The sequence below is a fragment of the Hemitrygon akajei genome, chromosome 2 (genome assembly GCF_048418815.1).
Source record: "Hemitrygon akajei chromosome 2, sHemAka1.3, whole genome shotgun sequence".
NCBI classification, from domain to species: Eukaryota; Metazoa; Chordata; class Chondrichthyes; order Myliobatiformes; family Dasyatidae; genus Hemitrygon; species Hemitrygon akajei.
Genome location: NC_133125.1, coordinates 196,677,265 through 196,691,628, shown reverse-complemented (window position 1 = coordinate 196,691,628; position 14,364 = coordinate 196,677,265). Strand labels below are relative to the sequence as shown.

The window sequence follows — 14,364 nt, the reverse complement described above, 5'->3', positions numbered from 1 at the left end:
AGGGAGGATATAGGTGGGGTTGAGATGGGGAAAGGGTTAAGGGTGTGGCCTGTTTGGGTGGGGGTGGAAGTTGATTGCATCGGTTGTGTATGGCATGGTTTGATGGGTGTTGGTGTTAAGAAGGGTATTGGTTTGAAAAGGGTTGATGGGTGGGTAAGGTGAGGAGTGGATGTTGGCATTGAGGTGGATGCTGCAGTCGGCGTTTATGTGTTGAGTGGGATTGGGTAATTTGGTGTGTTTGCAGTGAGGTGGGAGGGGTTGGTGGGTTGAGTCTGGGGTGAGGTTTTGGTTGGGTGGTGTAATTTGTTGTGTTCGCATTGAGGTGGGTTTCAGGTTGTGTCTGGCGGTTTTATTGGTGTTGGGGTAGGAGGGGTTTCTGGCTTTTTGTTGGTGTGTTGGCGATGGATGGATGTTGGGTGGAATGAGTTGATGTGTTGACTGTGGGTTGTGCTTTTGGTGAGGTAACTTAGTGGTGTGTTAGAGTTGGGGTGGGATTGGCTGATTTGTTGGGTGTAGGGTAAGTTTTTGATGGGGTGATTTGGTGGTATGTTGGCATTGAACTGGGTGTTGGGATGGGAGGAATTGATGGGTTGTGTGTGGGGTGGGTTTTTGTTGGGTGGGTTATTTGGTGGTGTGTTGTCGTTGAGATGAGTGTTGTTGGAATGAGTTGATGGGTTGATGTGGGGTAAGGTATTGGTGGCATGTTGTGTTGGGGTGGGAACGGTTGATTGGTTGATTGTAGGATGGGTTTTGGTGGTGTATTGGCGTGGGAGGCTTTATGATGGGATAGTTTGGTGATTGTTGTTGGGGTGAGATGTGTGTTCAGGGTGGATGGAGGTGGGGCTTGGGGCTGAGGTCATATCCCCTTCCACCAGTTGCATTTTCCGTGAGGATGTTAGTTGACAAATTCAAAGACGTTTGGGGTCTGTAATCTAATCTGACTAACCTTCTCCCTCCCTCAAGTACGAGGAGGTGGCTGATAAGGATGATCTGATGGGAGTGGAGGACACAGCAAAGAAAGATATCCTTTGTCAGCGTTGACTGTAAGTACTGTTGCAAGGTGATGCCGGTGACACTACTGAACCTCCCTGAACATACAAAGTAGGCATGATTACCTGAAGAATGGATTTTGCATTTCCATGGTATGCAGTTTTCACTGTCTTTACAAAACACCTTACAACTGAGCCTGCCATGGAGTTGACGGCAGAAACTCTGTCAGAACTGGCCAAACTCAATTGGCTCCAGCTTAAAGGGGTGTGGACAGGGAGTGGGGAAGTCTGAATGTCATCACTTGTGGTCAGGAAAGGGATTCTGTGTGACAGGCAGCAGGTCTCAGGGAATCTCCCACCTCAGCCCCAGCATCCCACATTAAACACAACACATATAGTTAAGGAGCTCCGTTGAAAGCTGAGGAGTAGTTGTCATTTATTTCTCTAGAGATGCAGCACAGTAACAGGCCAGTGAGCTCATGCTGCTCAGTTCCACCCTTGAGACCAGTTAACCTACTGTGCAGTGTATCTTTGGAATATGGGAGGAAATCCACATGGTCACACGGAGAACATACAGACAGCAGCAGAATGGAACTCGGGTCACTGGTGCTGTAATAGTATTAGACTATTGTGCCACCCCTATTATGGTAGTTATAATGAATGAATTACAAATAACATCATTCCAAAAATCCCTTCCTGCTGGTCAGAGGCACTTGGAGAATAGCTGCTGTGGCAATGCAGGGAGTGTAGCAAACAGTTTATGCAAAGCTGCTTTTCAGGTGTGTTGGTGATCCCATGATGTGTTCAGTGGGGCTGGATAAGGGTAACATTGAGGTCAGGACAGAGATACAATAGACAGTAGGAGCAGAAGCAGGCCAGCTGGCCTCTCAAGCCTGACCCCAGTCAAGATGATCGAACATAGAACAACACAGCACAGCACACTATTCCAGCATTGATCTAGTTCGTCTCTCCCACATAACCCTCTGTTTTTCTTTCATCCATGTGCCTATCTACGGGTGCCCTTATTGTCCCTAATGTATCTGTTTCTACCACACCTCTGGCAGTGCATTCCACTTCCTGTGTTTAACACAGACTGTGGTGGGTGTGTGGAGCACGCTGCCGGGAGTGGTGGGAACAGGCAGATGCTTTAGGGACCTTTAAGAGACTCTTAGGTAGGCACACGGATGATAGAAACATGGAGGGTTATGTGTGAGAGAAGAATTAGATTGATCTTGGAGTAGATTGAAGGGTTGGCTGAACATTGTGGACTGAAGTGCCTGTACTATTTTATGTTCAAAGTTCCCTAGTTATAAACTCCAGGACTTTAACAAAAATAATAATAATAACTTTATTTATAGAGTGGACAACAGGGCAGAAATGGCTACTGTGAGATTGGAGGAACATAGAGAGGGAATGTTAAAGATGGTTTTTTATACACAGTGGTGCGTGTGTGGAATGCCCTATCAGGGGTGGTGCTACACATTATAGACATTTAGAAGGCTTGTATGACAGAGAAATGGAGCATTATGTGGAAGGGTGGAAGGGAAGGGTGAGTTAGGATGATCTTGGAGTGGAAGGAATTATCAAAGTTTTGGGTCGAAACGCTGTGCCAGGACTGAGAGAGGTCAGTAGGATTAGACAGACAAACACATGGACATGGACTAGATGTGCCAGAAGGCCTGGTTCTCTGCTGTGGTGCTGTGAAGGAAAAGTGGTGTTTCTGTCATTTACACATAAAAGTTCTCAGGTGCAATGAAAACCTGCAGCACATAACATTATAAAAGCAACAACGTCGAGAAAACAGGAATTAAACATAAATTACTGCATAGTTTTTACAAAGAAGGGCCCAATTAGAACAAGAGTGGGGTGTGTCAGGAATGGACAGGAGGAGGAGTATAGGAAACTGATACAGGACTTTGTGATATGGTGCAACTCAAACTACCTGCGTCTCAATATCACCAAGACCAAGGAGATGGTGGTGGACTTTAGGAGATCTAGGCCTCATATGGAGCCAGTGATCATTAATGGAGAATGTGTGGAGCAGGTTAAGACCTACAAGTATCTGGGAGTACAGTTAGACGAGAAGCTAGACTGGACTGCCAACACAGATGCCTTGTGCAGGAAGGCACAGAGTCGACTGTACTTCCTAAGAAGGTTGGCGTCATTCAATGTCTGTAGTGAGATGCTGAAGATGTTCTATAGGTCAGTTGTGGAGAGCGCCCTCTTCTTTGTGGTGGCGTGTTGGGGAGGAAGCATTAAGAAGAGGGACGCCTCACGTCTTAATAAGCTGGTAAGGAAGGCAGGCTCTGTCGTGGGCAAAGTACTGGAGAGTTTAACATCGGTAGCTGAGCGAAGGGCGCTGAGTAGGCTACGGTCAATTATGGATAACTCTGAACATCCTCTACATAGCACCATCCAGAGACAGAGAAGCAGTTTCAGCGACAGGTTACTATCGATGCAATGCTCCTCAGACAGGATGAAGAGGTCAATACTCCCCAATGCCATTAGGCTTTACAATTCTACCGCCAGGACTTAAGAACTTTTTAAAAGCTATTATTAATGCTTTTTGAGATAGTGATTTAGATGCATATCATATTTTTTACTGAGTTGAGTATGTAATTAGTTTTGCTACAACAAGTGTATGGGACATTGGAAAAAAAGTTGAATTTCCCCATGGGGATGAATAAAGTATCTATCTATCTATCTATCTAAGATAATACAAAGCCCATTTCGTGTAAAATTCAAGAATCAGGATGGTTTGATGTCATTTCCAGTAGACAAGTGTAAAGGAGAATGAGATAATTGTTATCCAATGCAGCATAAAAAAACACAGTAAGATAAAGAACACACTAGAAATTTTAAAAAACACAATAAATTTAAATACATAAGTTGAGTTTTACATGCAGAGATTGATTAAATGTCCATAAAGTGACGCTTGCCACAGGAATGTGTACATACAGTGACTGGCAGGAGATGATAAATTAGTGGTGGTTGGGTGTGTGGAATGATAGGCCAGTGGGTGAAGGTTTAATGACCCTTACAGCATACTGCCTACTCTCAGTCTGTTGCGTCTGGTCCAAGACTCCCCCATTATCGGAAACATACTCTCCACGTGCTCTCTATTGAGGCCTTTCAAAATTTGATAGGTTTAATGAGATAGATTTCAATAGTCAAAGAACCTTGATCGGTGAGTTTTTAGTCATGGAGAAACCGGTGAGTGTCTTTCTCTTCAGTGGTGAGGAAGAGTGTTGGGTTGGTCTGAACTGGGGTGACGGAGCACAGAAACAGACCCTGCAGCCACTGTGAGTTAACTAGCCCAGGTCTCTTTAAGCTCTTCTGACTCTTTAGTCCCTAGTTGGCTTCAGTAAGGCAGATGCCAGGAATTAAACACAATGCTGGGGGAACACAGCACCTCAGGCAGCATCTGAGGAGAGAAATAAACAGTTGAAACTTCGGACTGATGGAGAGAGGGTCTGTGCAGAATATATTGTGTTATGGCCCGGATTGTAAACGCACTGCTGGTGAACACAGCATGTCAGGCGGAATCTATGGAGAGGAATAAACAGTCAACACTTTATACCCAAGCCCTCCCTTCATCAAACCTGCTCTGTGTTGCTCTGCATTTCCAGTATCTGCAGAATCTCGTGTTTATGGCCAGCGTGGTAAACTGATGCAGAATTTCTGATTAGGGTCGATGTTCTGGCCCTGTTTGATAAGAACAGTACACAAAACAATCTTTGACCCGAGTACTCTCTGCCTTTGACTGCAGCTTGGTTAATTCAGTAGTTTTTTTTAATCCTTGACTCACTGTTCACGCTTTTTCTCCAAACCATCGCTGAAAAACCGCAACACTATTTTTACCTTGGGAAACCGAGGTAACGTGATCGTGCCATCGGAACTGGAAGCGCCCATCATAGTGCCCCATGCAGCACAGAAGAACGATACTCGGGTAAGCTTGGCCTCGTCAGACTGATATTCAGACGTATTTATGACATGCACAGGGGAACCATACAGTGAAATATGTCGTTTGCATCAAGGACCAGCACAACTCTAAAGATGTGCTGGAGACAGCCTGTAAATGTTGCCACATGTGCCAGTGCCATCGTAGCAATCCCACAATGCTTGGCAGAATAACACAACAACATAACAGTAGCAAGCCAAGTGCCCTTCCCAGCCGTTCACACACACACAGATGAGCCTCCAACCCCAGGAAAGGTCGCCTCTGGCCACTGACCCCTGAACCCATTCCTTCAGACTTCTACTCTCATTCTCTGGCCTGGACTCTCAGACACGAAGACATCACCCCTCCAACCTCCATTCCCTGTCCCGGACTCTCAGACACGAAGACATCACCCCTCCAACCTACATTCCCTGTCCCGGACTCTCAGACACGAAGACATCACCGTTTCAACCTCCATTTCCTGGCCTGGACTCTCAGACATCACCCCTCCAACCTCCATTCCCTGTCCTGGACTCTCAGACACGAAGACATGACCCCTCCAACATCCATTCTCCGGCCTGGACTCTCAGACACGAAGACATGACCCCTCCAACCTCCATTCCCTGGCCTGGACACTCAGACACTCAGACATCACCCCTCCAACCTCCATTCCCTGTCCTGGACTCTCAGACACGAAGACATGACCCCTCCAACCTCCATTCCCTGTCCTGGACTCTCAGACACGAAGACATGACCCCTTCAACCTCCATTCCCTGGCCTGGACACTCAGACACTCAGACATCACCCCTCCAACCTCCATTCCCTGTCCTGGACTCTCAGACACGAGGACATCACCGTTTCAACCTCCATTCCCTGTCCCGGACTCTCAGGCATGTAGACATCACCCCTCCAACCTCCATTTCCTGGCCTGGACTCTCAGACGTCACCCCTCCAACCTCCATTCCCTGGCCTGGACTCTCAGACACGAAGACATGACCCCTCCAACATCCATTCTCCGGCCTGGACTCTCAGACACAAAGACATGACCCTTCCAACCTCCATTCCCCGGCCTGGACTCTCAGACACGTAGACATCACCCCTCCAACCTCCATTCCCTGTCCTGGACTCTCAGACACAAAGACATCACCCCTCCAATCTCCATTCCCTGGCCTGGACTCTCAGACACAAAGACATCACCCCTCCAACCTCCATTCCCTGGCCTGGACTCTCAGACACTCAGACATCACCCCTCCAATCTCCATTCCCTGTCCTGGACTCCCAGAAATGCAGCCATCACCCCTCCAACCTCCATTCCCTGTCCTGGACTCTCAGACATGTAGACATCACCCCTCCAACCTCCATTCCCTGTCCTGGACTAGCAGACATGTAGACATCACCCCTCCAACCTCCATTCCCTGTCCTGGACTCTCAGACACGAAGACATCACCCCCCCAACCTCCATTCCCTGGCCTGGACTCTGAGACACAAAGACATCACCCCTCCAACCTCCATTCCCTGGCCTGGACTCTCAGACACAAAGACATCACCCCTCCAACCTCAATTCCCTGGCCTGGACTCTCAGACACTCAGACATCACCCCTCCAACCTCCATTCCCTGTCTTGGACTCTCACACACAAAGACATCACCCCTCCAACCTCAATTCCCTGGCCTGGACTCTCAGACACGAAGACATCACCCCTCCAACCTCCATTCCCTGGCCTGGACTCTCAGACACGAAGACATCACCCCTCCAACCTCCATTCCCTGGCCTGGACTCTCAGACACTCAGACATCACCCCTCCAACCTCCATTCCCTGGCCTGGACTCTCAGACACTCAGACATCACCCCTCCAACCTCCATTCCCTGTCCTGGACTCTCAGACACAAAGACATCACCCCTCCAACCTCAATTCCCTGGCCTGGACTCTCAGACACTCAGACATCACCCCTCCAACCTCCATTCCCTGTCTTGGACTCTCACACACAAAGACATCACCCCTCCAACCTCAATTCCCTGGCCTGGACTCTCAGACACGAAGACATCACCCCTCCAACCTCCATTTCCTGGCCTGGACTCTCAGACGTCACCCCTCCAACCTCCATTCCCTGGCCTGGACTCTCAGACACGAAGACATGACCCCTCCAACATCCATTCTCCGGCCTGGACTCTCAGACACAAAGACATGACCCTTCCAACCTCCATTCCCCGGCCTGGACTCTCAGACACGTAGACATCACCCCTCCAACCTCCATTCCCTGTCCTGGACTCTCAGACACAAAGACATCACCCCTCCAATCTCCATTCCCTGGCCTGGACTCTCAGACACTCAGACATCAACCCTCCAACCTCCATTCCCTGGCCTGGACTCTCAGACACGAAGACATCACCCCTCCAACCTCCAATCCCCGGCCAGGACTCTCAGACACTCAGACATCACCCCTCCAACCTCCATATCCCGGCCTGGACTCTCAGACACTCAGACATCACCCCTCCAACCTGGCCTGGACTCTCAGACATCACCGCTTCAACCTCCATTCCCTGTCCTGGACTCTCAGACACAAAGACATCACCCCTCCAACCTCCATTCCCTGGCCTGGACTCTCAGACACTCAGACATCACCCCTCCAATCTCCATTCCCTGTCCTGGACTCCCAGAAATGCAGCCATCACCCCTCCAACCTCCATTCCCTGTCCTGGACTCTCAGACATGTAGACATCACCCCTCCAACCTCCATTCCCTGTCCTGGACTAGCAGACATGTAGACATCACCCCTCCAACCTCCATTCCCTGTCCTGGACTCTCAGACACGAAGACATCACCCCCCCAACCTCCATTCCCTGGCCTGGACTCTGAGACACAAAGACATCACCCCTCCAACCTCCATTCCCTGGCCTGGACTCTCAGACACAAAGACATCACCCCTCCAACCTCAATTCCCTGGCCTGGACTCTCAGACACTCAGACATCACCCCTCCAACCTCCATTCCCTGTCTTGGACTCTCACACACAAAGACATCACCCCTCCAACCTCAATTCCCTGGCCTGGACTCTCAGACACGAAGACATCACCCCTCCAACCTCCATTCCCTGGCCTGGACTCTCAGACACGAAGACATCACCCCTCCAACCTCCATTCCCTGGCCTGGACTCTCAGACACTCAGACATCACCCCTCCAACCTCCATTCCCTGGCCTGGACTCTCAGACACTCAGACATCACCCCTCCAACCTCCATTCCCTGTCCCGGACTCTCAGACATTTAGACATCACCCCTCCAACCTCCATTCCCTGGCCTGGACTCTCAGTCACGAAGACATCACCCCTCCAACCTCCATTCCCTGGCCTGGACTCTCAGACATGTAGACATCACCGTTTCAACCTCCATTCCCTGATCTTGACTCCCAGACGTAGACATCAAGCCTCCAACATCCAGTTCCTGGCCTGGACTTATAACATAAGATCGTATGATATAGGAGCAGAATTAGTTCATTTGGCTCATTGCATCAGCTTGCCATTTCATTGTGGCGGATCCAATTTTTCTCTCAGCCCCAGTCTCCTGCCCTTTCTCCATATGCCTTCATGCCCTGACCAATAAAGAATCTATCAACCTCTGTCTTAAATATACATAAAGACTTGGCCTTCACAGCCGCCTGCGGCAAAGAATTCCACAGATTCACCACTCTCTGGCTGAAGAAATTGCTCCTTATCTGTGTGCTAAAAGGATTCCCCTCTATCCTAAGGCTGTGTCCTCTGGTTTTAGACTCTCCCACCATAAGAACATCCTCTCCACATCCACTCTATTAAGGCCTTTCACCATTCGATAGGTTTCAATTGAGTCACCCCTCATTCTTGTGAATTCTGGTGAATACAGGCCCAGAGCCGTCAAACACTACTCATATGACAAACCATTTAGTCCAGGAATCATTTTTGTAAACCTCTTTTGAACCCTTTCCAATTTCAGCATAAGATAAATGGCCCAATCGTGCTCACAGTGCTCCATGGGAGGCCTCACCAGTGCTTTATCGGTCTCAACATCACATCCTTGTTTTTATATTTTAGTCCCCTTGAAATGAACGCTGACATTACATTTGTCTTCCTCACCACAGACTCACAGCTTTTCATTTCTTCTGCCAAAGTGCATGACCATACACTCCCCAACACTGTATTCCATCTGCCATTTCTTCGCCTATTCTCCTAATTTGTCTGTCCTTCTGTAGCCTCTCTACTTCTTCAAAACCAGCTGTCCCTCCGTCTATCTTCATATCATATGCAAACTTTTCAATAAAGCCATCAATTCTATCATTCAAATCATTGACATATAATGTAAAATGAATCGGTCCCAACACAAACCTCTGTGGAACACCATTATTCACTGGCAGCCAGCAAGAAAAGGCTTCCTTCAATACTAGCAACACACATTTCCAGCATCTGCCGATTTCCTCGTGTGTCCTTCAATGCTACTCTTTGCCTCCTGCCAATCAGCCACTACTGTATCCATGCTAGAATCTTTCCTGTAATTCCATGGGCTCGTAGCTTGTTAAGTAGCCTCGTGTGTGCCACCTTGTCAAAGGCCTTCTGAAAATGCAAGTGCACAACATCAACCGATTCTCCTTTGTCTATCCTGTTTGTTATTTCTTCATAGAATTCTAACAGATTTGTCAGGCAAGGTTTTCCCTTGAGGAAACCATGTTGACTATGGCCTATTTTATCATGTGCCTCCAAGTACCCTGAGACCTCGTCCTTAAAATGGACTCCAACATCTTCCCAACCACTGAGGTCAGATAACTGGCCAATGGTTTCCTTTCTATTGTCTCTCTCTCTTCTTGAAGAGTGGAGTGACAATGGAAGGAAGGAAGCCTTTTCTGGCTGGCTGCCGGTGAATAGTGACGTTCCACAGGTCTGTGTTGGGCCTGATTCTTTCTACTGATAGATCTGACATCATGCCTCCGACCTCCAGTTCCTGGCCTGGAGTTTCAGACACGTGTACATCAGGTCTTCAACCTTCAGTTCCTGGCCTGGAGTTTCAGACACGTGTACATCAGGTCTTCAACCTTCAGTTCCTGGCCTGGTGTTTCAGACACGTATACATCAGGTCTTCAACACTATTCCGTGGTCTGGACTCACAGAGATGTAGACATCACCCCTCCAACCTCTATTCCCTGGCTTGGTCTCTCAGACACATAGACGTCACCCCTCCAAACTCCATTCCCTGGGCTGGACTCTCAGAAGTGTAGACATTGGATTCTAACTTCCTGACACGCTGACCAAGCGACTGGGTCCCTGGATTCTGATGGCTTTTGTCAAATCAAAACTTATTGCTTCATGACTGTTTTCCTGATCATGGGGCTTTGAACTCCAGGACTATACCTCCACAGTCCTCTGACCCCGAGACTCACTGCCAACCCCGTCAGGACTGCTGACTGTTCTCATTCATATTCAGATTTGAAATCTGTTGCTTGTATTTCACTGTTTGTTTCGATGTATATTTGATAAATAAATCTGAATCTGGAAGCCTTTTAAGAAAATCTGGTGACTGGTAAAATAATTTGCTTTTAACCATTTGATATGCTTACCATGTGACACCAATCTGTTCACCCCTCAGTATCCCTTTGAGAGTCTGTTCCGCAGTCAGCATTATGCTCTCCTCGATAACAGCTGCCGGGAATACCTCTTCCTCTGCGATTTCTTCATGGTGACTGGGAACTCTGCTCAGGACCTCTTCAACGCCGTCATGGGGAAGACTCTCACCATGTTCTTGGTAATTTGATGCTTACAGAACCAAACTCCTCCTATGGTGGCGTGATTTTCACTGCAAATTTGTTGTTTTGACGCAGCAATATATTGGAATACACAAAATATCACTATAAATCATAATTAAGATATATACAATCAGTGGTAATTTTATTTGGTACAGGCGTGGAACCCAGTGTGCTGTTTTGTTGCTGTGGCCCATCCACTTCAAGGTTCAAATTGTTGTGTGTTCAGAGACTCCCTTCTGCAATGCATTGTTTAATTGTTGCTGTCACTCTGCTGCCAGCCTGAACCAATCTTCTCTGACTTAACGAGGCATTTTTGACCACAAACCTGCTGTTCATCATTTTTTTCGCATCATTCTCTGTCAATTCTAGAGATTGTTGTTCATGAGATTCTGGAAAGATGTAATTGTTGTGCTGGGAGATCTTAATTTCCCAAATATTGATTGGCATGTCCCTAGACCGAGGGGTTTAGATGGGGTGGAGTTTGTTAGGTGTGTTCAAGAAGCTTTCTTGACAGAATATAGAGATAAGCCTACAAGAGGAGAGGCTGTACTTGATCTGGTATTGGGAAATAAACCTGGTAGAGTATTTTGGAGGTAGTGATCACAACTCTATCTCCTTTACCATACCTTTGGAGAGGGATAGGAACAGACAAGTTCGGAAAGCGTTTAACTGGAGTTAGGGGAAATATGAGGCTATCATGTAGTAACTTGGAAGCATAAATTGGAAACTGATGTTCTCAGGGAAATGCACGGAAGAAATGTGGTAAATGTTCGGGGGATATTTGTGTGGAGTTCTGCATAGGTACGTTCCAATGAGACAGGGAAAGAATGTAGGGTACAGGAACCGTGGTGTACAAAGGTTGTTGTAAATCTAGTCAAGAAGAAAAGAAGAGCTTAAGAAAGGTTCAGAAAGCTAGGCAATGATAGAGAGCTAGAAGATTAGAAGGCTCGCAGGAAGGAGCTCAAGAAAGTAGGAAAGCCAGAAGGGGCCATGAGAAGGCCTTGGCAGACAGGATTAAGGAAATCCCCAAGGCATCCTACAAGTAATTTACAAGCAAGAGGATAAGATGTAAGAGAGTAGGACCAATCAAGTGTAACAGTGGTAAAGTGTGTATGGAACCGGAGCAGATAGCAGAGGTACTTAATGAATACTTTGCTTCAGTATTCACTACGGAAGAGGATCTTGGCAATTGTAGGGATGACTTGCAGCGGACTGAAAAGATTGGGCATGTAGATATTAAGGAAGGTGATATGCAGGAGCTTCTGGAAAACATCAAGTTGGATAAGTCATCTGGACCAGGTGAGATATACCCCAGGCTACTGTGGGAGGTGAGGGAAGAGATTGCTGAGCCTCTGGCAATGTTCTTTGCATCATCAATGGGGACGGGAGAGGTTCCAGAGGATTGGAAGGTTGCAGATGTTGTTCCATTATTTAAGAAAGGGAGTAGAGATAGCCCAGGAAATCATAGGCCAGAGAGTCTTACTTCAGTGGTTGGTAAGTTGATGGAGAAGATCCTGAGAAGCAGGATTTATGTACATTTGGAGAGGTATAATATGATTAGGAATAGTCAGCATGGTTTTGTGAAAGGCAGGTCGTGCCTTATGAGCCTGATTGAAATTTTTGAGGATGTGACTAAACACATTGATGATGGTAGAGCAGTAGATGTAGTGTATATGGATTTCAGCAAGGCATTTGATAAGGTACCCCATGCAAGGCTTATTGGAAAGTAAGGAGGCATGGGATGCAAGGGGACATTGCTTTAGGGATCCAGAAATGGCTTGCCCATAGAAGGGAATGAGTAATTGTAGACGGGTCATATTCTGCATGGAGGTTTGTGACCAGTGGTGTGCCTCAGGGATCTGTTCTGGGAACCTCACTCTTCGTGATTTTTATAAATGACCTAGATGAAGAAGTGGAAGGATGGGTTAGTAAATTTGCTGATGACATAAAGGTTGGGGGTGTTGTGGATAGTGTGGAAGGCAGTCAGAGTTTACAGCAGGACATCGATAGGATGCAAAAATGGGCTGAGACGTGGCAGATGGAGTTCAACCTAGTTAAGTGTGAAATGGTTCATTTTGGTAGGTCAAATATGATGGTAGAATATAGTATTAATGGTAAGACTCTTGGCAGTGTGGAGGATCAGAGGGATCTTGGGGTCTGAGTCCATAGGACATTCAAGGCTGCTGTGCAGGTTGACTCTGTGGTTAAGAAGGCATATGGTGCATTGGACTTCATCAATCGAGGGATTGAGTTTAGGAGCTGAGAGGTAACGTTGCAGCTATATAGGACCCTGGTCAGATGCCACTTGGAGTACTGTGCTCAGTTCTGGTCGCCTCGCTATAGAAGGATGTGGAATCCATAGACAGGATGCAGAGGAGATTTACAAGGATGTTACCTGGATTGGGGAGCATGCCTTATGAGAATAGGTTGGGTGAACTTGGCCTATTTTCATTGGAGCAATGGAGGATGAGAGGTGACCTGATAGAGGTGTATAAAATGATGAGAGGCATTGATCATGTGGATCGTCAGGGGCTTTTTCCCCAGGGCTGAAATGGCTAGCATGAGAGGACACAGTTTTAAGGTGCCTGGAAGTAGGTAAAGAGGAGATGTCGGGGGTAAGTTTTTTTTGCGGAAAGTGGTGAGTGCGTGGAATGGGCTGCCGGCGATAGTAGTGGAGGCGGATACAATAGGGTCTTTTAAGTGACTCCTGGACAGGTACATGGAGCTTAGGAAAATAGAGGGGTATGGGTAACCCTTGGTAATTTCTCAGGTAAGGACGTGTTCGGCACAGCTTTGTGGGCCGAAGGGCCTGTATGGCACTGTAGGTTTTCTATGTTTCTTTGAAAACACCCGGAAATCAGCGGTTTCTGAGATACTCAAACCGTCCTGACCCTAATAATCACTTCATGGCCACAGGTACCAACTGAACCTCTTGACCATGTATGCCTGCTTTTATTCAATGAGTTGCTGCTGCATGATTAGATATTTGTATTAATGAGCTGGTGTATAAAAAGAGCCAATGTAGTGAGGTAGTGCTCATCAATTGTTCAGAAATCTGATGGCAGGGTGGAAGAAGCTTTTCCTAAAATACTGATGTGTGCTTTCAGGCTCCTGTACCTCCTCCCTGATGGAAGGACTGAGAAAAGGCATGTCCTGGGTGATGGGGTTCCTTAATGATGGTGACATCTGTGAGATTTAACCTTGTATGTGGAAAATATACCAGGCTTTCCCCTCACTATTGAGTTATTGTTCATGAAAGCCAAATGGACTCTTCACATTTCAATCAGATTCAGATTATTGTCATTTAGAAACCACAAATGCAATGCAGTTAAAAAATGAGACAACGTTCCTCCAGAATGATATCACAAAAGCATATGACAAAATAGACTACACCAGAAAATCCACATACGTTTGGCAATCCCCAAACCAGAGTCCGGAGAGGCTGCTGCGTATTAATATCACGCTACCATCTTAGCGTGTTCCCCGGAAAGGAGCTTCAAATCCCACCAGACAAAACAAGACCAAAAACTAAAGCTACAAGACCTGCACAAAACCACATAGTTACAACAGTGCAAACAATAGCATAATTGATTTAAAAAAACAGACCATGGGCACAGTGAAAATAGTCCAAAGATGTTAAAAGACTATAAGTTCGAAAGAAACCATCGCACATT

At 47.0% G+C, this 14,364-nt stretch overlaps 1 protein-coding gene across 2 annotated transcripts in view; it reads left to right on the top strand.

Annotated features, from left to right (window-relative positions):
- Positions 1-14,364, top strand: part of vps52 (VPS52 subunit of GARP complex) — a 126,941-nt gene that overhangs the window by 75,037 nt on the left and 37,540 nt on the right. For both annotated transcript variants that reach the window (XM_073034622.1, XM_073034631.1), the window contains 3 exons: positions 964-1,021; positions 4,805-4,938; positions 10,534-10,689. In XM_073034622.1, the coding sequence (XP_072890723.1) occupies positions 964-1,021; positions 4,805-4,938; positions 10,534-10,689 (348 nt within the window). The remainder of the gene's footprint in view (positions 1-963; positions 1,022-4,804; positions 4,939-10,533; positions 10,690-14,364) is intronic.